The sequence below is a fragment of the Oryzias melastigma genome, linkage group LG1 (genome assembly GCF_002922805.2).
Source record: "Oryzias melastigma strain HK-1 linkage group LG1, ASM292280v2, whole genome shotgun sequence".
Lineage (NCBI taxonomy): Eukaryota > Metazoa > Chordata > Actinopteri > Beloniformes > Adrianichthyidae > Oryzias > Oryzias melastigma.
In genome coordinates, this window is record NC_050512.1 from 3997919 (window position 1) to 4018140 (window position 20222).

General features: G+C 43.4%; 2 protein-coding genes across 2 annotated transcripts in view; one reads left to right on the plus strand and one right to left on the minus strand.

Moving 5' to 3' along the window:
- LOC112137585 (ADP-ribosylation factor-binding protein GGA1) overlaps nt 1–7223 on the plus strand; it is a 9323-nt gene extending 2100 nt beyond the window's left edge. Inside the window, exons 3-17 of the mRNA XM_024259980.2 lie at nt 480–555; nt 648–746; nt 1249–1372; nt 2888–2988; nt 3169–3249; nt 3471–3608; nt 3817–3898; nt 3967–4077; nt 4143–4292; nt 4373–4416; nt 4512–4690; nt 4769–4995; nt 6484–6653; nt 6791–6901; nt 6976–7223. Of these exons, the coding sequence (XP_024115748.1) occupies nt 480–555; nt 648–746; nt 1249–1372; nt 2888–2988; nt 3169–3249; nt 3471–3608; nt 3817–3898; nt 3967–4077; nt 4143–4292; nt 4373–4416; nt 4512–4690; nt 4769–4995; nt 6484–6653; nt 6791–6901; nt 6976–7086 (1804 nt within the window). The 3' untranslated portion in view covers nt 7087–7223. The remainder of the gene's footprint in view (nt 1–479; nt 556–647; nt 747–1248; nt 1373–2887; nt 2989–3168; nt 3250–3470; nt 3609–3816; nt 3899–3966; nt 4078–4142; nt 4293–4372; nt 4417–4511; nt 4691–4768; nt 4996–6483; nt 6654–6790; nt 6902–6975) is intronic.
- Nucleotides 7224–8342: 1119 nt separating this feature from the next.
- On the minus strand, nt 8343–19045 carry LOC112137584 (probable ATP-dependent RNA helicase DDX17). The gene is made up of 13 exons (XM_024259979.2): nt 18808–19045; nt 16991–17153; nt 15917–16013; nt 15451–15584; nt 15241–15306; nt 15013–15154; nt 14773–14933; nt 14322–14494; nt 14101–14211; nt 12487–12548; nt 12351–12410; nt 9319–9555; nt 8343–9238 (listed from the first exon to the last, which is right to left on the minus strand). Exons 1-13 carry the CDS (start codon nt 18858–18860, stop codon nt 8751–8753), a joined length of 1947 nt encoding a protein of 648 aa, XP_024115747.1. The 5' UTR covers nt 18861–19045; the 3' UTR covers nt 8343–8750.
- Between the last annotated feature and the right edge of the window lie 1177 nt (nt 19046–20222).

The window sequence follows — 20222 nt, forward strand, 5'->3', positions numbered from 1 at the left end:
TCCACAACCGTCACCTCTTCTACTCTTTGTTCTCTCTCATTCTCTTCATTCATCAACTCTTCAAAGTATTCTTTCCATCGTTCCATTTATCTTTATAGACCCTAAATAACTTTCAATATTTTAGTGTCTATAAAGATATTTTGTCAGAATTATGCAAGTTAGAAATAAGTGCAAGATAACACTAGGCCATTAATAACAATAAAATAAAATGATGTGGAGGGTCGGATTTATTTATGACTCATGTGATGAGCCTGATAGCTCCAATATTGCTTTCCGTTTTTATTGCAATGCTAATGTTAGCTTATGGTTGTGAGGGGCTGTAAGCTTGTGGGACAGAGTGTAAACAAAATGGATGATGGGATATCGATGTAGGGTTACTTCTGGACCAACAGCTTTTGGTTTCAGTCGTATAATAAACCAGGTTATGTAATCTTTTCAGCTCATCTCATAACACTGATGCTTCTGTTTGTCCCCATCAGCCCCCAGCTTGCCTCCAGACTCCTGGCCCATAAGATCCAGTCTCCTCAGGAGTGGGAGGCTATTCAGGCTCTGACCGTAAGAGCTTCACTTTTGTGCAGATGCAGACAAGTCGTGCCGTGTTTTTACTACACTTTTCAAAAGTAAAACGAAGTCTGTTGATCGCACAGGCTCTGGAAACGTGTGTGAAGAACTGCGGGAAGAGATTTCACACAGAAGTGGGAAAGTTTCGATTCCTGAATGAGCTCATCAAGGTGGTTTCACCAAAGGTAGAACCTGGGCTCTTCTGTCTTTTTTGGATTAAACTCATGAATGCTACTTTGATAGATCCACTCTAATGAAAATGGTGTTTTTAACATGTTCTTGTATTGTTTTTCTCATGATAGAGGATATAAATTACAGAATTTAAGATTAAAACTGCGTTTTTGAGTATTATTTATTAAAATCATGATGGATCAGGAGCAGATGGAAACCTACTGTTTGAAAAAGCTCTGGTTTGTGATGCAGCGACTACCATTGGCGGATCAAAGTCTCCTTGCTCTGTTGCAGTTCTGATGCATCCACTTGCAGACAAAAATATCCATTAAACTCTTTGTTTTCCTCGTCTGAGGATAGCTGGATATCTCCGATATTGCTCGCTGTTTTTTTTGCTATGCTAATATTAGCAGCAGGACAGAGTGTAAACAAAGGGAGTCTGGAGCTTGGATCAAGTTTTCTTTTGGAGACGCTGGTATTGTTCATCAAAAAACACTCTTCTGTTGCCTCATGTAGTATTTAGGATGCCGGGCTCCAGAGCCAGTGAAGAAGAAGATCCTGGAAATGATGTACAGCTGGACTGTGAGGCTTCCTGAAGAGACCAAGATCGCTGAAGCTTATCAGATGCTGAAAAAGCAAGGTGAGTTCCTCAGAGATAATTATTCCCTATTCCTTTGAATTTCCTTTCTGCGTGTTTTGTGTTATAGTGTAACACATCACAGACCTTTTCTACAGTTTTACTTCCTTTTACATTTATAGTTCTCTTTGTCACTTTGCCTGAAATGTCAGCAGTAGAGTCAGATGCTCTGATACTGCGTGCCACATTGTTTTTTTTCAGTGCAGAGTGATTTTGTTGCTTTCACACTGGGTTGTGAGGAACCCACAGGTCCTCTGTTAAATGATTGTGAAAAAGCTGAAGTCCATGAAAATTGTATCTCCATCACTGGAGGTGAAGGGCTTTCCATCCTCCTAGTGAGAGGAATGAGTCAGAGATATTGTCAGAAATTGTTGGATGTCTTGAGAGGTCACATCTGAATTAGGAAACTGAAGATTATCAATGAGCATATAAAATATGACATTGAACATTGTATAGCACAGCTGTGGACATGTAATGTGGAAATGTTTAGAACGCAGTGAACTTTTTGAGGTCTGTTAAGTCAGAAAAAGAGTTTATACTTTGAGTATTAGTGTCACAACAGCTTTAGGTTGTCAAAACAACCCTAAACATTTGTTGAAAAACATTTGAAAGGTCACCAAGGTCATGCATTTAAAGGTTTCAGTTCTTCTAAGATGCTTTGGTTTATGTCCTGATCTGAAACACCTGTTTGGATGTTCTGGCTCAAATTTCCACAGAAGAAAAGGCTGGAAATCCAAGCAGCTGCTGTCTTCTCAGAGGCATCTTTGTGTTACGGTCCACCACGGGAGTGTTGTCTATTTACTTTTGGTGCAAAATGAATAAAGAAAGTGTTTTGTTTGTTTCCACCTGTTTCAATAAATTATCTAGGCCTAGTAGGGCTGTAGCAATTTAATGAACCATTCAGTTCCATTCTAATTTGTGATTGCCGATCTGATTTATAGTGGATTTTGGTTTATTTTGAACAATACGATTTACTGACCTAAAATGGATCCAGAACATCTTTATCCAAAACTTCAACCAGTGTGTCTCAGAGATAAATATCTGGTACTGAACAGTGCAGGTGAAATTTTCCACATTTCTTGTATTTCTTGCAAGATAAATAAGTATAAATTATATATGTGTTCAAAAAAAGTAAACAAGAATGAGAAAATGATTCACATTTCAGTTTGATAAAGGTCAGCCCACTGTTGTTCTTCCACATCAGAATAATTGTTAGAACATTCTACCACACTGTATGGTCACATGACTTTGCTGAATTCAAAGTGTTTCCACATGTTGGACTGTAAGTGTTGAAATAATCAATTTATTTCATTTTGAAACTATTTTATAAGGCTTTGATTGTTGTCGATTAACAACTTGCCTCAGACAGATCAATCTGATTGAAGTTTAGGAATATAAATTAATCACTGGATTAAGTCAATTACCCGTTATATCTTCATTATCTACATACAAGAGAGGCACATGAAGCTGCAGCTATGCCATTTTCTTCCTGTGCATTAAGTGTTTTGTTGTTTCCAGGTATTGTAAAGCAAGACCCTGTGCTTCCTGATGACAAGCCCCTCCCACCACCTCCACCCAGAGCCAAAAGTGCCATCTTTGATGACGAGGAGAAATCTAAAGTAAGGAGTCAAACAACTTTTAAAAAATTTTTATCTGTTGGAAACCTGTTTTCGTGTACCGCTAAGTCTCCTCATGTGTCCCTCATAAGTCTATGAAATGATGGTATGCTCGAATATTGTGGACGAACTGGTGGTTTACAGAGTTCTCCTCTTTCCTTTCACCTCGTCCTCTTTTTGTAGAAGCTGTCGTGCTTGTTGAAGAGCACACATCCTGATGATTTAAGAGCAGCGAACAAGCTCATCAAGGAAATGGTCCAAGAGGTGACAGGTTTTCTTCACTAGAAGTGCAGTTTGGCACCAAAAAACTGAAAAAGAACTGGTTCTAGCTGTAACTATGATCTCATCTCCATGTAATTGAAGGATGTTTAGTGTCAAAGTGTTTGACTTCATGATTTTTGAAGGTCCAAACTGCACATTTTTTTCATGTTTACTATTAAGAAGCTGTTCATGTTGCCTTGCTAACGAGGAGCTGGTGCTTCCAGGATGAAAAACGAGTGGAGAAAGTATCAAAGCGAGTCAACGCCATTCAGGAGGTGAAGGAGAGCGTGAGCCTGCTGAGCCAGCTGCTGGAGGGATACGGCACGGAGAGCTGCTCCCAGAGCAACCAGGAACTCATTAAGGTCGGGAGAGCTCAGCACCTTTGAGAAACCACGTTCTGTCGTTTTACGGGCTTGTGATTCTGTTGCAAATGTTCAAGAACGTGCTGACACGTTTGGAAAAGCTTGCAGCTGTTCTGGTCTTTTTTCACTCCCATCCTTTTAAACATTAAAGGGAGATTGTAAAAAAAAAGAGAGTTCCTTTTATTCCTTTAAATGTTTCCATGTGCAGGATCTCTACCATCGATGTGAAAAGATGAGGCCGACACTCTTCAGGCTTGCCAGTGACACGGAGGACAACGATGAAGCTTTAGGTAATCCAGCGTGGATTGGACAGGCCTAAATCCCTCTGAGATGCTGCTAACTGCTCCGTCACTTACAGCGGACATCCTGCAGGCCAACGATAGTTTGACTCAAGTCATCAATCTGTACAGACAACTGGTGAATGGTGAGGAGGTCACAAAAGACGGTATCCCCACAATCCCACATCAAGGTGAGTCGACCCAGGTTCCAGAACTTCGTCTAAACTTCGTCTAAACTTTGACGTGTTTTCAGCAGACTCGAAACCAAGTAGCAGTTCAGCACTCTTAGACTTAACGGGACTTAACCTCTCGGGGAAGACGGAAACCTCCAATGCAGAGCTCTGCAGCCGGACTCTCAGTAATAATGCAGGCTTGAGTCTGTTAGATGATGAGCTCATGTCTTTGGGTAAGAAAACACAACTGTTTGTGCTGCACCTCAAATCAAGTTGGAGTTGATTCTTCTTTTTCTCATTTTCAATGTCTTAGGACTGAATGTGACAGAAAACTGTGAATCAAGCAAAGCCTCTCAGGTGCGTTATATCATGTCTGCATCGCTGCATTCACGGAGAACACCTTTGGACCAGCTACCACTGACACACACTCTTTTTGAAATGTTGAACCTCAGTCATCAAATGCTGCAGAGCTGTCCTCTCAGAGTGTGCCAGCAGCCGTGCTGGTTCCAGCTGCAGCTCAGCTGGCTCCACCAGCTGGAGGCCCCTCTGCCAAAGCCATGGATGAGCTGGACTTGCTGGGAAAGACCTTGTTACAGCAGTCTCTACCTCCAGAAAGCCAGCAGGTCAAATGGTAAAAGAGGAAACGAGTAACGATGATGAGATGGGCTCTTTCAGCTTCCACGTCACACGGTTTTGGTTCTTCTTGTAGGAACAAGCTCCAGCCTCAGTCTAGAGTCCCTTTAAGAGACATGGAGACAAAGTCCAGCCTCAGTACCGGGCCTGCTGCTCCCATGTCCAGCCCAGCCATCCACTCAGAGAAGCCTTACACCTTCCTCGTCTCTAACCCTGTAGAGGAAGGATCGTCTTCAGCCTCTGACCATTATGACAACATCTCACTCGCTGAGGTCACTGTTCCTCTGGAATCCATCCACCCAAGTAAGAACCAGAAGCAAAACATGCTTCAGGATTTGTCAGTTAATCCTCAATTTAAAGGTGTGGTTAGACTGGAGGACCCTCTTCAGTGTGGACTTTTAGTATTAGAGCCTGGGTTAAATTTCTTGGCTTTTTTTGCTGGAGGGTTTGTGGGAGTTCGCTCATCCAGTCGGTATGTGTTTTGTGGATCTGGAGGTGTTCAACCGCGTCCTCCGTAGTGTCCTGTGGAGGGTGCTCTGGGAGTACGGGCTCCTTGCTGAGGGCTGTCCGGTCTCTGTATGACCGGAGCAGGAGTTGGTTCACATAGCCAGCAGTAAGTCAAACCTGTTCCCGGTGCATGTTGGACTCCAGCAAGGCTGCCCTTTATCACCGGTTCTGTTCATTTATTTAACCATTATTTAACCAGGAAAAAAGAATGCTGTATGTTCATAGTCTTTATGAAGAGAATTTCTAAGCAAAGCCAGGGCCTGGAGGGGATCTGGTTTGGGAACCACAGGATTTCCTCTCTGCTCTTTGCAGATGATGTTGTCCTGTTGGTTTCATCAAGCAAGGACCTCCAGCATGTATTGGAGCGGTTTGCAGCCGAGTGTGAAGCGGCTGGGATGCGGGTCAGCATTGCTAAGTCTGAGGCCGGAGAAGGGTAATTTATCTTCTCTCGGTTGGTGGAGTGCTCCTGCCTCAGGTGGAGGAGATTAAATATCTTAAGGTCTTTTCTCGAGTGAGAGAAGATTGAAGTGTGAGATCGACAGGCAGGTTGGAGCATCCATCGGCATCCGTCGTTATGTGGTCGCTGCACCGGTCCGTTGTGGTGAGAAGAGAGATGAGAGCCAGAAAGTAAAGCTCTCAACTTACCGGTCGATCTTCGTCCCGGTTCTCACCTATGGTCTTGAGCTCTGGGTCATGTCTGAAAGAACAAGACTACAAGCGTCTGAAATGAGTTTCCTCCGGAGAGTGGCTGGGCGCTCCCTTAGAGATAGGGTGAGAACCTCGGTCCCCCCGAGAGAGCTAGGAGTGAGCCGCTTCTTCTCCACATCCAGAGGAGCCAGTTGAGGTGGCTCAGGCATCTAGTCCAGATTCCTTCTGGACGCCTCCCTAGAGAGATATTCCTGGCATGTCCCACTGGGCGGAGGCCCCGGGGAAGACCCAGGACACGCTGGAGAGACTATGTCTCTCGGCTGGCCTTGGAACGCCTCGGGGTCCCCCCAGAGGAGCTGGAGGAAGTGGTCGGGGAGAGGGAAGTCTGGGAATCTTTGCTTAGACTGCTGCCCCCGCGACCCGTCCTGGATGAGTGGAAGAAGATGGATGGATGGCTTTTTTATATATTTTTTTAATTTGTTTTTGGCTTGAAAAGATATCTTCCTAAATCAGAGATTCCTTGTGTTCCTTCTTAAAAATCACATTTTGATTAAACCATGTGAGCTAAAGTGTGAGGAAGAATGTTTTTAAAAGCATTTCTAATCTGTGGAAACTTGCATGTCTCATGTGTTTCAGGCAGTCTGTTGCCAGTAACTGTATTTGACAAGAACAGTCTGCGGGTTTTGTTCACCTTTGCACGGGACTGTCCTCCTTTGAGACCTGACGTGCTGGTAGTGATCATCTCCATGCTGTCCTCAGCCCCTGTACCTGTCACCAACATCCGTTTCCAGGCTGCCGTGCCCAAAGTAGGTCTGCTCTTCCTCCATTTAACCTGAACCTGCTGCGTTTCGAGACTCGCACTGTTGTTGATCCATGTTAACAGCAGCTCCCTTCAGAGTCCAAACTGCTTCATAATACTAACCTGCTAACTGGTGCTTTTCAGGTGATGAAGGTAAAGCTGCAGCCCCCCTCCAGTTCTGAACTCCCAGCCTTCAACCCCCTCCTTCCTCCGGCTGCCGTCACACAGATTCTGCTGCTGGCCAATCCTCACAAGGTACTCCTCCTCCGTCTCCTCCGCCCCTTCTTCCACGTTGTCATGGAGATGAGATCCAGTGTTTCTCGTTTCAGGAAAAAGTCAGACTGCGGTACAAATTAACTTTCAACCTGGGGGGAAAGTCTCATGATGAATCTGGAGATGTGGACCAGTTTCCTCCGCCCGACACGTGGGGGCACCTCTAGTAAGGAGCCTCCTGCAGCTGCTCTCATCATGACTCTGTTATGGGAGTTTGGACATGACGGGCCTTTTTGAAAACAAGTTACTTGTGCCTTCTTTGCTTTTTTTCCTCCTCCTCCTCCAAAAAAAAAAAAAAAAAAGAGTCAGAAGGATTGTCCAGCTCACAAACATGAGTGAAGGATGTGTAACCGCTGGTGTCTCAGCTGGATTTATTTTCACTTTTGTTTCACTAGCTTACGCAGAGGAACTGAAACTACAGGAAGCAGTTAGGTCCTTCGGTATCACCTCAGTGGTTTTCTAAGTCTAACCTGTTCCGTCTGGGGGAGGTAGCAGCGTGGTCGTTCATGTTGAAAGGGTCCACAGGTCTGTTGGCTTTGTCTCGGTTTCTTTCAAACTTGATCAGAAACTGCAGATAACCTGTTTCATTTTCTCTCATCCGTGTCTTCAGACATTCTTCATTTCTGCACTTTGCTTTCAACAGACGGGACACCACACATTGTCCTCTCATGTTTTACACTAAAATGCACTTTTGTTTTGAAATCATTCTTTTCACGTTGATTTCCTTTTTGTACTATTTTCCATTGATTTACCCAAAGAGGGCATGTGAAGTCCTGCACGGGCGTTGCAGCACTTGGTTTGATTCTGCCACTTGTGCCTGACATGTCCCGTTCTTCTGCCTTTTATTTATGTTTGCAGTTTTTGTTTTCATTTCTTTTCCCTTCTGTATGACATATCAAATTGTGTTGTTTACCTGGAAATGCTGACTTGACGGGGGAAGGGGTTCGATGTAAACCTCTTGGGTTTATATATAAAATAAATGAAATCAAATGCAGGTTTTTTTTTGGTTTTTTGCTACTAAAAGGGAAAAAAAAGATTGCCTTTAAGTTACCTTCAGGTGCATTGTCACTTGTTTAAAGGGGCCCACGAAATATAACGAATATTTCATAAACAATTCATTTTTTAGTGGCCAAAGGATAATATATGAGCTTATATATAGATATAGTTCACTCTGATAGGCTTAAGAAAACCATGGTAAGGCCCCTTTAACTATATTGAAAACAGAAGATATTCCGTTTTATCTGAAGTACAAAGGATTCTGGGAGTGTTCTCAGGAGGTTCAGTGATGTCTTTAAATCATGCAGAAGGGACTCCCAAAGTGGAGCTCAAAGATGAAGCAGAATCATTTACAAATTTAACAAAAGCAAGCTCACACAGAGCTGAGACTGAAACACCAAAATGTCTTTGAAGCAAATGAGAACGCTCAAATGAAATGTTTTTCATTTATTAAAAAAAAAACACCAAGTGACAAAAAAAATAGCTAATACTTACGTTGTTACTTGCTACGCTATAGAAAGAGCTAGAAGCATGCATAAGAAAATGACACTACAATTATCGTCTACATTTAAAAACTGGATCAAAAAGCACTAAAATACTGACAAAACTGGAGAAACGACTCAAAACTAAAACGCTGAAAGTGGTTTGATAAAGACAAGCAACTGGAATGTGAGCTTAAACTTTCCTCTGGATTGAACTTCCTCAATATGGATATAAAACACTCCCCCCTCCATGATTTCTGTTTTAGACCAAATCAAACCAGGAGTCCCTCCCTCAGAAAAAAACTTCGGAGTTTAGGACAGTAAAAACTGAGAACATGAACTCTGTGCTGCCATCATTTCTGTGGGGGTAGGGGGACCGGAGCGCCTGGGGGAGGCGGCGGGGAGGAAAACGGGTACGGCTGCTGCCCCATGAAGCCCATGAGCGGGGGCTGTGGGGGTTGGACAAACGGCTGAGCCATCAGAGGCTGAGGGGGGAGGGCCGGAGGAGGGGCCTGGCCAAACTGCCCTGGCGGCGGGTTAGGCTGTTGCTGACCGCCTCCTCCACCCCCTGTGGGGCCTCCGGGCCTGGAGTTATAACCCCCACTGTTGTTGTAACTCTGATACTGATCGGGAGCCCCCGAGTTGAAGCTGTTCCGGTTATCTCGGTCTCGGTCCCTGTAAGACGAGCCGCGGTCAGCATCCCGGTTGTTGCGGTTATCCCGACCGAAGCCGCCGCGGCCGTCCTTGCCCCCTCCGCCGGAGCGCATGCGGCGGTCACACTCGTCCTGGTACATCAGATTTGGGTTGTTGGAGCTGCTGCCGCGGTAACGCATCCTCCCACCTGCACAAACACACACAGATGTTAGCTCTGCAGCTGAACTCCTCTGACCAATGACATCAGAAGGAAACAGCCCCGCCTACCGCCCCCTCCTCCTCCACGGCCTGAGTCCACCAGCTGAAGCAGTTTAGGATTGATGGCTTGGCGGGCCTCCTCCAGAACCCGGACAAGGTCCCGGGCCTGGCGCAGGTTTCCCGGGGTGAAGAAGGTGTAGGCCGTGCCCTTGTTGGTGCTGCGGGCTGTTCGGCCGATCCGATGGACGTAGTCCTCGGAGGAGTTGGGATAGTCGTAGTTGATGACAAACTTGACGTCTTCCACATCTTTAGGATGAAACAAATTCATTCCAGCACCAGAGAAGAAGAAAAGACAGAAGTAAGTTTCAGGAGGGGAATTGGCTTCTGAAGAGAAAATGTTTTTGAATTAATTTTAAATTTTATGCATTAGTTAAAAGTTTTTTCTTTTTACTGAGGGGTCAACTTACCTCTTTTAATCAACCAGTGTGCAAAATTCCACACATCAAAAGATATGTTTTGTTGGAACTATGTAGATTTATCTTAAATTGTTTTTTGTTCCTCAGAAATGACATGTCAGGTCAAATGGTGTGGAGAGTCTGTTTCTCATTACAGAAGAGGTGGGGCTCTGACAGCAGTCTCCCGTCTCCCCTCCATCACGGCAGAGCGACTTTAACCATGATGGCTTGGGACGTGCCACGCTTTGACCGAATCAAACACAGTCATGTGCAGAAGTCAGAAGCTTCTATCACTTCCTGATCACTTCAGTGACAAAAATCGTAGGTTTAAGGACCAAGACGGTTTCTGACTGAACTACAGGAGGAACACAGAACTTGTAGACAACTGCACATCTTTTAGCTCCAGCTTCAGCATGAACTTCACAAATCCACATTTCTGGTTTGATCCGATCAATTTCCTGTTTGGACAGGTCCCGCAAAAACGGAAGCAAAGAAGCTACACAGGAGTTGTCAAGCTAAACATTGAGTAAACTCAATTTTTATCGTATTCTTCACAAAGAGGCACCGCCTTCTGCACACGACTGTATCTGTATCTGATGCTGTGTTCACACCAAACGTGATTTGCGTAATAAATCTTAGTGGCCCGCCCCTCTTTTGTTGAATTGTCTGCTCGCCGCCTGCCTGAGCTTGAAAAAGGAACTACCAGCTAATGCTTTTAGCATGATTGCTACATGGAGTGGTGTCTGTGGATTTCTCACTTAGAATGTATAGAAGAGACGGATGAAGATCAGGTTTATTTATCGTGAAGAGTTCTACAAAAACCCCAGTTACCCATCTACATTCATAAGATCATTCTGGTTGCTAGTTCACTCTCACTCCGGGAGCTGTGTTTTCAATGACAGCCTCTTCCACTGTGTTTCTGTGTCTCTGTGGCTGAGTTTGAAGGCTCATTTTTTCGCATTAACCCAAGAGGAGAATAATAAAAACAAAAACAAAATTAAGTCAGCTTTATTTATTTATTTATTTTTTTTATTTTTGTCTCGATGAAAATAACACCCATAATGTCTAAAAGTAACGTGGAGGGGTCCTTAACCAAACGTTAATATGTGACGACTTGGGGATGAGGATATGTCTGTCCAGAGCGTATCCTGCCTTCGACCAACAGTAGCCGGGACGAGCTCTGGTAACCCCATGGCCCCAGCGAGTTACAGAAATAGACGGAAGTTTAGGAGAAAAACACATAGAATTGGATTAGTATTTTACCCCGTGATTGAGTCACTGGAAACGTTACATGCCCAAAGCTGAGGTCCTGATTGGGAGATGCGGCGCAGCTACCGGACAAAATTTAGATATCTGAACTCTGTTCGTTCAAATTGCACCGTGGGACTTCAGATCACCTCAATTCACGTCTGTACCACCGACTTAACATTGAAACTATCCGCCTCTGCCGCCCAAATCACCTCCGGTGTGAACACAGTACGAGACTTGAGCACCAAGGCAGCAGCAAAATGTATGGTGAGTTTGTGGAGCAGTTATGGCAGAGGGGTGCTGAGGTACTTACCCCCTTCATGTTGTTTATACAAAGGCAGTCCCCCCTGATCAGTCCTGGTTCAAAGGGAGGGGGTGAGGAAGACAGGAGTCCTCCTCTGCTCAGCAACGCCCGGCAGGAGCAGAACCATCAAACAACACACAGACAGACAGACGGACAACGGCTGGTTCTGTTGCTCTCTCGCCGCGTTGCAGGACCCTCCTCAGACTCTGGCCAGGACTGGATCCAGACGAGCCCGTCTAACTGTCTCCCGTTTGTCTGCTTTTTGGGGGCGGACCGATGAGCAGACATACAGGAACCTCAGGCTGCTCCCAAGGAAGGCTCGCTGGATTTACTAAAAAACTGGGCAGGGGGGATGTCATTTAGAATCAGAGGGCTTTTAGCCCCTCGTAAACTAATAAAGCCTCTACTTTAACGTGGCTGGGGGGGGCGGGGAAATGACAGCAGCACAGACTGTTACAGCTGCCGTGTGCTGCCAAACCCTGAGAGGAGAAGAGGGGAAAAGAAAATGAGGACAAAGTCAAAGAAATTTTACTGAGTTAAGACACTTTAACTTCTCCCCCTTCTCAACACAAGCTAGTCATCCCAGCCTTCAGACACTCCTCCTGCTTTGAGCATCCTCTTTTTCAGCAAAAACAACCATCTGTGAATGTGTTCCGACACCGGAGAGACGAGGAGATAAGGAGGTTTTGCCCCACACACCCCTCCTTTCGGGCAGCATGCCAGAGAGCCCCGCTTGCAGGAGTTTTGTCATTGCAGTAACAAGAAACAGACAATGCAAAGGGAGAATCAGAGGGCCTGCAGCCTCCCAAGAGTTACAACTGAAGCTGACGACAAGGGGAACGTCCTTCAGCATGGGAGGGGGGGGTCACTGCCACCATACACTTCATGTTTTTGTAGTTAGTATGACACAAGTCGATAAAACTGCATCTGATTGGAGAACGGCTCTCCACAGGTCCGTCATGCTTTCTGGGTTACACACTTACCGACGGTTTGGGACAACAGCAAAGAAAACCTCATGTTAAGCAGTTTTCCAGGACAATAATAGACAGAATCTTAATGGAGATGATGCTGCATGTGTATGTGCAGAAACATACCCAGCCCCCGAGAGGCCACGTCTGTCGCGATCAGAATGGGGGCTTTGCCGCTCCGAAACTCTGAGGGTTTAAAGGAAAAACACTTTGAAGCAGCAGATTCCTAAAAATGAAGAAAAAGCAGAGTTCCTCCTCTCACCTGTCAGCACCCAGTCTCTTTCTGGTTGGCTTTTGTCTCCGTGAATGCACATGGCTGGCCATCTAAAGATAATAACACACTTTAAATACAGAGATCAGTTCATAAGTGTCCTCAGGGTATCTGACGGTTTTAAAGTCTGGCTCCAATCATATTTTGATCTATTATAAAAGCATTCCTAGTGGTCTTTTAATTATGATTAAGCAGTATTAGCCAACATTTTAACAACTGTGTCATTTTTCAAGACATATTTTCATCAGAAAGTTTTAGGCTGGACTGTTGGCATGGAAGTAACTCTCCATTGATATCCCATCATGCCTTTGTGTACATTATTTTATACCAGCTAGCTTAAAACCCCTCACAACCATAGACAGTATATAGAGAGAAATTGACACAAAAACCCCTCCACCCTCACATTCAAAATAGGAATTACTCGCTGGTCCCAGAAAGCCAAAATCCCATAGACTTCTATTGAAAAATAAACATTATATATTACTCATTCTTGCTCTGGTATCTCTTTTTAACATGTTCACCTATTTTTTTAAGTGATATATGTTCTTTATTGCAAGCTAATCACATTACAAACTGGCCAATCAGATAAGAGAATGTGATGCCCGCTGACCCCCACATTGAATGTTTAAAGTATTTGATTGACAGATTCTTCAGAGCCCACTTTCAGTGAAGGGGATGTGACTTTCCAACAAACTCACTCCTGATTAGCGAGAGTGGTTGTCATAGAAATGATGACTCAGACCGACTCACACCAATCACGGCTTACTAACGTTGACTGGTCCCAAACTGGCTGAATCCATCCGTGGAAAAATGGCGACTACGTTGGAAATCGAGGTAAGGCATTTTCTATTGGTGACGTCAAAGACTTGCTTTGTCCATCTCTATATATGTCAATCCTCACAACTCCAGGCCAACGTTAGCGGTGCAATAAAAATGGGGAGCAATATCAGAGCTGTCCAGCAGTATATTTTGAGCCAGGTGGCAGCTCAGGTGAGGAAATGAAGACGTTCAGGGATCTATTTGTCTGCAAGTGGATGCATTAGAATGGAGCTAAGCAGGGAGACTTTGGCCCGCCTGTGGCAGTTTCTGCATCACAACAGAGAGCTTTTTCAAACGGCTCCTGATCTATCACATTTTGAATAAAGAAAATACTCAAAAATGCAGTTTTAATCTTAAATTTTCCAATATATGTCCTCCGACGTGAGAACATGTTAAAAACACAACTTTCATTGGAGTGGGTCTTTAATCCACACAACAACTTGCACAATCCTGCAGATTCAGAAGCAATGTGGTTTGCAGAACACAGGAATTTCATACTGAGACACGTTCAGGAGGATGACATCTCTGTACTATTATTTATCTATCTTCTGTAACAAATTCAACACACTCCGCAAGGATCAGCTGTTCAGCTGATCCGCTTTAAGAAAACACACTCTGACTTACTGTTTTCATGCAATAGAAAACACAGAGACAAGCCAGTCTGTGAAACTTAACCAAAGCTTAGTGATCACATTAGGTATAAAAAACTGAAACTCTGGGCCTTCACTGAGTGTGGACTGCAGGTGATGCTCCAAGCTAAAATATTTAGGTTGAGTTCTTCCTCACCCATCACGCCTCATTTTCCGGGTGAGATCGTCACACCGTTTCTTTGTCTCCACAAAGATGATGGTTTTGTTCTCCTTCTCAGCCATGATCTCCTCCATCAGCTGAATGAGTCTGTCCACACAGAAAAACAGCTTTCAGTTCAGAAACCACTGACTCAGTCATGTTCTGAGTGACCATGCTCCAGCTTCACTGGTGGCGGTCATCCATCTGGCTCTACTTACTTGTTGTCCTTTTCATTCTCCATGCAAACATCGACAATCTGTAGGATGTTGTGGTTGGCGCTGAGCTCCAGAGCGCCGATGTTAATCTGAATATATTCCCTCAAGAAGTCCTCAGCAAGCTGCCGGACCTCCTTAGGCCACGTTGCGCTCCACATCAGAGTCTGTCTGTCCGGCTGAAAGAGGAAAAAAGAACCGCGATTTCTCTTCTACTCCTTCAATGCCACGATTCTGAATTTCCAGGCTTTTTTACTTAATTAAGCAGAAAAGATTAAGAGCAAAAGAGTGTCACAGGGGCTTGACAAGAACCAGAGCAAAATTTACTAACATACAAAAACACATCATCAAAAAGATGAAAAAAGCAAGAAAAAAAATACACATAAAGGCAACAAAATGTAAACAGTTCAACAGCAGCTATTTAAAAAAAGAGAGCAGTGGTGATTTTAAATTGTACCCTGATTTGTTCGACTATCTTGCGAATCTGTGGCTCAAAGCCCATGTCCAGCATGCGATCTGCCTCATCGAGCACCAAGTAGGTGCAGCGGCGTAAGTTGGTTTTCCCCGCCTCCAGGAAGTCGATGAGACGGCCAGGTGTGGCGATGCAGATTTCAACACCTGGAAACGGCATGTCATTCATTCATCAACAACCCTGAGGGGTACACGAGTCACGACAGGGACAGGAACCTGCTCCCACCTCTCTCCAGGTCTCGAATCTGAGGTCCTTTTGGGGCTCCGCCGTAGACACAGGTGCTTTTGATGCGGGACGACTTGCCGTACTCGTAAGCCACCTGCTGGACCTGCTGGGCCAATTCTCTGGTTGGAGCGAGCACCAGACACTGAGGCGAGAGAAACACGGATCAATGACAAATGCAGCAAAAAGGTCAAAATGAAAAACCCCGCCCCCTCGTCTGCAGTCACTCACTATAGGCCCATCCCCTCTTTCCAGATAGGGCTGGTGGTTGATGTGGACAATAGCAGGAAGGAGGTACTGTGAGGAGCAGAAGCAGAGTAAACAATCCACCGTCATGCTCTTCCAGAGACTGATTTGGTTTCTTTCGTGTTTTCTGTGGCTAGTCCAATACATAAAGCCTAGAAGAGTGTCAGAAGTGATAGTGATGTGGGTATTTCTTACAGCCAGTGTCTTCCCAGAGCCGGTCTGAGCAATTCCCACCATATCTTTGCCACTCAGCGCCACAGGGAAACCCTGGGATTGGATCGCCGTGGGTTCCTTGAAGTTTTGCTGCATCAGCACATCCATCACATACTCTGTAGGTACAACAGGAGACAAGAGAGTCTTTATCGACATGTTGTTTGAACAAATGCAGTAAAATGAGAAATATTAAAATTTTTTGAAAACATGTGGAGACATTAAAGTGAGATTTGGGAAAGAACTTCTGCAAACTCAGAAAGACTGAGCTGTGTTTCAGGCTGTGCAAACAGGATTATCTGGGTTTGCATCAAAATTATTTTTAAGCAGACCACTAATCCTAGGATGGGATTAAATTAGTTTGTTTTACTGCTAGAAGATGGAGAGATGAAATGTTTATCCCCTTAAGAAAACTGTGTGGATTTCTTTAGAGTAAATGTGGGGGACTGACGCGGAAAATGGGCTTGATGAAAAGCTGTGACGGGTTTGGGACAGCCCGAGCCTCTGATGGTGATCTCCTTCTTCCTGCGGAACTCCTCCACCTCAAACTGCACACAGAAAAAGAAAGGAGGACATGCGTCAAACCTTTGATTAACTCAAGCAGACTGCTGCTCCCTCAGGGTAGGTGGGTCAAAGTGGAGAGACAGCAGGCGCTGCAAACAGTTCCCAACCTACTTCCTGTGGCTCACCTGACTCAAGTCTTGTGGGTCGTGACTCAAGTCTCATAGGCTGCGACTTAAATCTTGTGGGTTGTGACTTGAATCTCGTGGGTCGGAACTAAAGTTTTGTGGCCTAGAGCTTGAATCTCGTGGGTCGCAACTAAAGTTTTGAGGCCTAGAGCTTGAATCTAGTGGGTCGTGACTCAAGTCTAGTGGGCCACGACTCAAATCTTGTGGGTCGCGACTGAAGTCTTGTGGGCTGCAACCTGAATTTCGTGGGTTGTGACTCAAGTCTCATGCGCTGCGACTTAAATCTTGTGGGTTGTGACTTAAATCTCGTGGGTTGTGACTTGAATCTCGTGGGTCGCAACTTAAGTTTCGTGGGCTAGAGCTTGAATCTAGTGGGTCGTGACTCAATTCTAGTGGGTCACGACTCAAATCTTGTGGGTCGCGACTGAAGTCTTGTGGGCTGCAACCTGAATCTTGTGGGTCGCAACTGAAGTTTCGTGGGTAAGAACTTGAATCTAGTGGGTCGTGACTCAAGTCTGGTGAATCAAGACTCAAATCTCGTGGGTTGCAACGTGAGGCTCATGGGTCATGACACAAGTCTGGTGGGTCAGGACTCAAGTCTTGTGGGTCGCAACTCAAATCTCATGGATCGGGACTCAAGTCTCATGGGCTGTGACTCAAATCTGGGGGGTCCTGACTCTGGTCTAGTGGGTTGTCCAATCTCGAGGTTTGTGATTCACGGGACGTGAGTCAGATGAGCCACGAAAAGTAGGTCGGAGCTGTTTGCTGCACCATCCTCTGTTCTCAAAATGAGGGGAACGGATTTCCCATGGTCAGGTGTGTGACTGTAAATCTACCTGACTGACGTGCTGCACCTCTGGGTGTTCGGTGTAGAAGTTCTTCTCAAACTTGGGCAGCTCATCCAGGTTCCATCTTTTTTTGCGCAGGCGTTCTCCTGGATTGCCAAACTTCATAGGTGGGGGTCCATTGCGGCTGCCCATGCCTCCACCAAACCGCGGCCTATCAGACAGCAACAAAGCATTTACACACCTGTACACATTTTTAAGAGGAAATTTCAGTTTTTTTTAACCAAAGTCAGTTCTCTTTTAAAGCAGTGTGTTTAGCTGCTCATTTCATTTGTTTATGTGTATTTATTTAATAGTGTTTACTTACCTGTAGGAACATAATGTGTGTATTTTTTATTAACCTTTATAGTATAAAGAGACTCTTCTATTAAATAAGACTCTATAGAAATAAAATGTGATACTAAACTTGTATCAATGGGTGACTGTCCCAAAAAAAAGAAAAAACTCTGAAACACAAAAGTTTGGAAATGTCTCAACCGATGTCAGTGAAATTTGGGATGAAAGATTATTTAAGCAATCCTGTGGACAAAAAAAAACATTTCTAAGTGCATCTGTCACAATAAAAAGAGTTGGAATATGAGAATGTGAAGTTTATTTCATAATTAACATTTTAGGCACTTTTCAAAACATATATTAAAAACATTGTAACTTTTGTCACAACTTTTCACAAAAGCTGCCGCAACATCAGACATTTTTTTAGAGAATAGCTGAAAATATACTTTATTGTCGTATATTGTGATATATATCGTTATTGTGATATAAAATATTTTATATTGTGATATACATTTTTTTCCATATTGCCCAGCCCTAAATTTGGATTTAAGAAACGTACATTACTTATTAAGTTGGGATTGTTTGAATTTGAAGATTTAGTAGGAGAGAAAACTTTATTATGCATGTTAAAAACAGAGAGATGCCAGAGAGCTTATTTGTTTTAACTTTAGAAGATGAAAATCACCAGTGGACAAATAATCTTCAAGTTGGTTGCTCTACTTTAAAGCAGGCATGTTTTTCTTTTGTCCCAACAAAATATGAAAAGCTGTACAAATAAACAAATTTTAAAAATATGTAAATAAGAAACTTGATAAATATGTTGTGTGTGGTGACGGGCGGTAAAGGTCATCTAGGGTTATCTATATTTTGTTCCTTTTTTTCTTTAGGATGTGAAGCAGGGGCAGAAATAACATCAGAATTCTATCCTCTTCAATGCTCCTTTTCAAGCAGGAAGATGTGTGGACTCATGTTGTGTAGTAGTGAATATATTAATGTCATCAGGGAAACACAAACAGAAACTAATAGTTACCTAAATGTAAAAAAAAGGATGAAAATGTATCAACAGAACACTAAAAAATAGTATTTATAAAAATAATATTATTCTTTATAAAATAATATTTTTGTATGTATGAGGAATTCATAAAAACACATTAAACATCCAGATAATAATTGCAGATCTCAGTAAGATGATTTCACAGAAAACTTTGAGTCATAAAAACAACATACTACTGTTTTTATACAGTTTTGAATCTAAAAATAGACAACAGACTTATTATTGTGACCAATTTATTTTGACTAGTCAGACGTTTCAGATATCTTGAGCGCCCCCTTTAGGTCCATATCGGTAATTTATAGGAGTGTTATTGTTTGGATCGGCCTGGGCCTGCAACACTTCCACGACAACAGCCGTTCACTTTGGAGCCACTTTTACACAAGCGTCGGTCCAAGAGTTCGTTTATTTCAACCCCACCTCTGCTAAAGACTGCAGAAAAGTGCAGAAACAGTTCCCCGTGACATGTGTGAGCTAAACTCGCCTGTCTCGACCGCGATCTCTGTCCCTGTCTCCATAAGAGGACCCTCCTCTCATGATGGCGCTGAAATGTTTCCCCTCCGCGCTTTTTTCCCAAGGCTTTTGACAGCACAGCCGCAGTTACTCAAAAAAATCTACTGTTTAGAGCTCAAAAAAGTAGACGAGCACAACAACAACGAAGAGGTTCACTTGGCAAAAGATAGTACGTCAGTCACGTAGCTTCTTCTTCTTCTATGGTTTACTGGTGTTTGCCAAACAGCATTGTTGTGGTGTTATACTGCCACCACCCGGTCTGGATCAGGACGTTTTTCTTTACGCGTACGCAAAGTTGGACGCCATATTGGAATGGTAAAGATGCCTGTTTACTGCTGTGTTACAATTGTACAAACAGAGATGGAAAAACAAGAATGTTACTCTTCACTAGTAAATTATTACTGTCAGCTGATAAAGGAGAACTTCTAGAAAACATTTAAACAAGATCTGAGTGAGTTTACTCTAGATAGTAAACGTTTAGGCTGATCTTGTCTATTCAAAGCATTGACTGTATACAGAAGTGTATAATGTATGTGTATACATATTTTTTACAGTCAATGATTCAAAGTCAATGACAGCTTTAGACTATGGAAGTTTTTTAGTTCCATCAGACTCCTGAATTTTTATTCTGAAATTTTTAAACCTCTGATTTTTTTTCCTGAATTTTTTTAACCTCTGAATTTTTATTCCTTTTTTTAACCACTGAATTTTTATTCTGATTTTTTTAAACCTCTGAACATTTATTGCCCCTGTCTATTTTTTAAAAGTATTTTATTTACCTGAATTGAACAGTTTGGGGATTAAAAAAAAAAATGAAACAAAAAATTAAGTCCCAAGTTGGGTTTGAACCAACAACCTCTTGACTTCTAGAGCGGGAGTTTCCCCGCTAGACTATCTGAGAACCAGAAGTAAGTCACAAAGTTCCATGGTAACATTCAATGGATTACGCAACCAACTGCACTCTTTGTATACCCTTTGAAAGTACCCAAATCAAAACAAACACCCCCCAGATTGCTATTTTGTCATTTATTGCCCCTGTCTATTTTTAAAAGTATTTTATTTACCTGAATTGAATTGAATTGTTTTGGGATAAAAAAAAAAGAAACAAATAAGTCCCGAGTTGGGTTTGAACCAGCAACCTCTGGATTTCTAGAGCGGGAGTTTACCCGCTAGACTATCTGAAAACCGGAAGTGCGTCACACAGCTTCCTCGTGACACTCCATTGATTATGCAACCAACTGCACTCTTTAAGTACCCTTTAAAAGTACCCAAATCGAAACAAACAACCCCCAGATTGCTATTTTGTCATTTATTGCCCCTGTCTATTTTTAACAGTATTTTATTTACCTGAATTGAACAGTTTTGGGATTAAAAAAAAAAAAGAAA

What these genes read in the sequence shown, in the direction of transcription:
- LOC112137584 (XM_024259979.2), bottom strand. Translation starts at nt 18,860, where the DNA reads ATGAGAGGAGGGTCCTCTTATGGAGACAGGGACAGAGATCGCGGTCGA. An exon ending in GATTCGAGACCTGGAGAGAG is followed by an intron (nt 14,934 to 15,012) that starts GTGGGAGCAGGT and finishes TGCCGTTTCCAG; the next exon opens with GTGTTGAAATCTGCATCGCC. An exon ending in CCGTGGAGGAGGAGGGGGCG is followed by an intron (nt 9,239 to 9,318) that starts GTAGGCGGGGCT and finishes GTGTTTGTGCAG; the next exon opens with GTGGGAGGATGCGTTACCGC.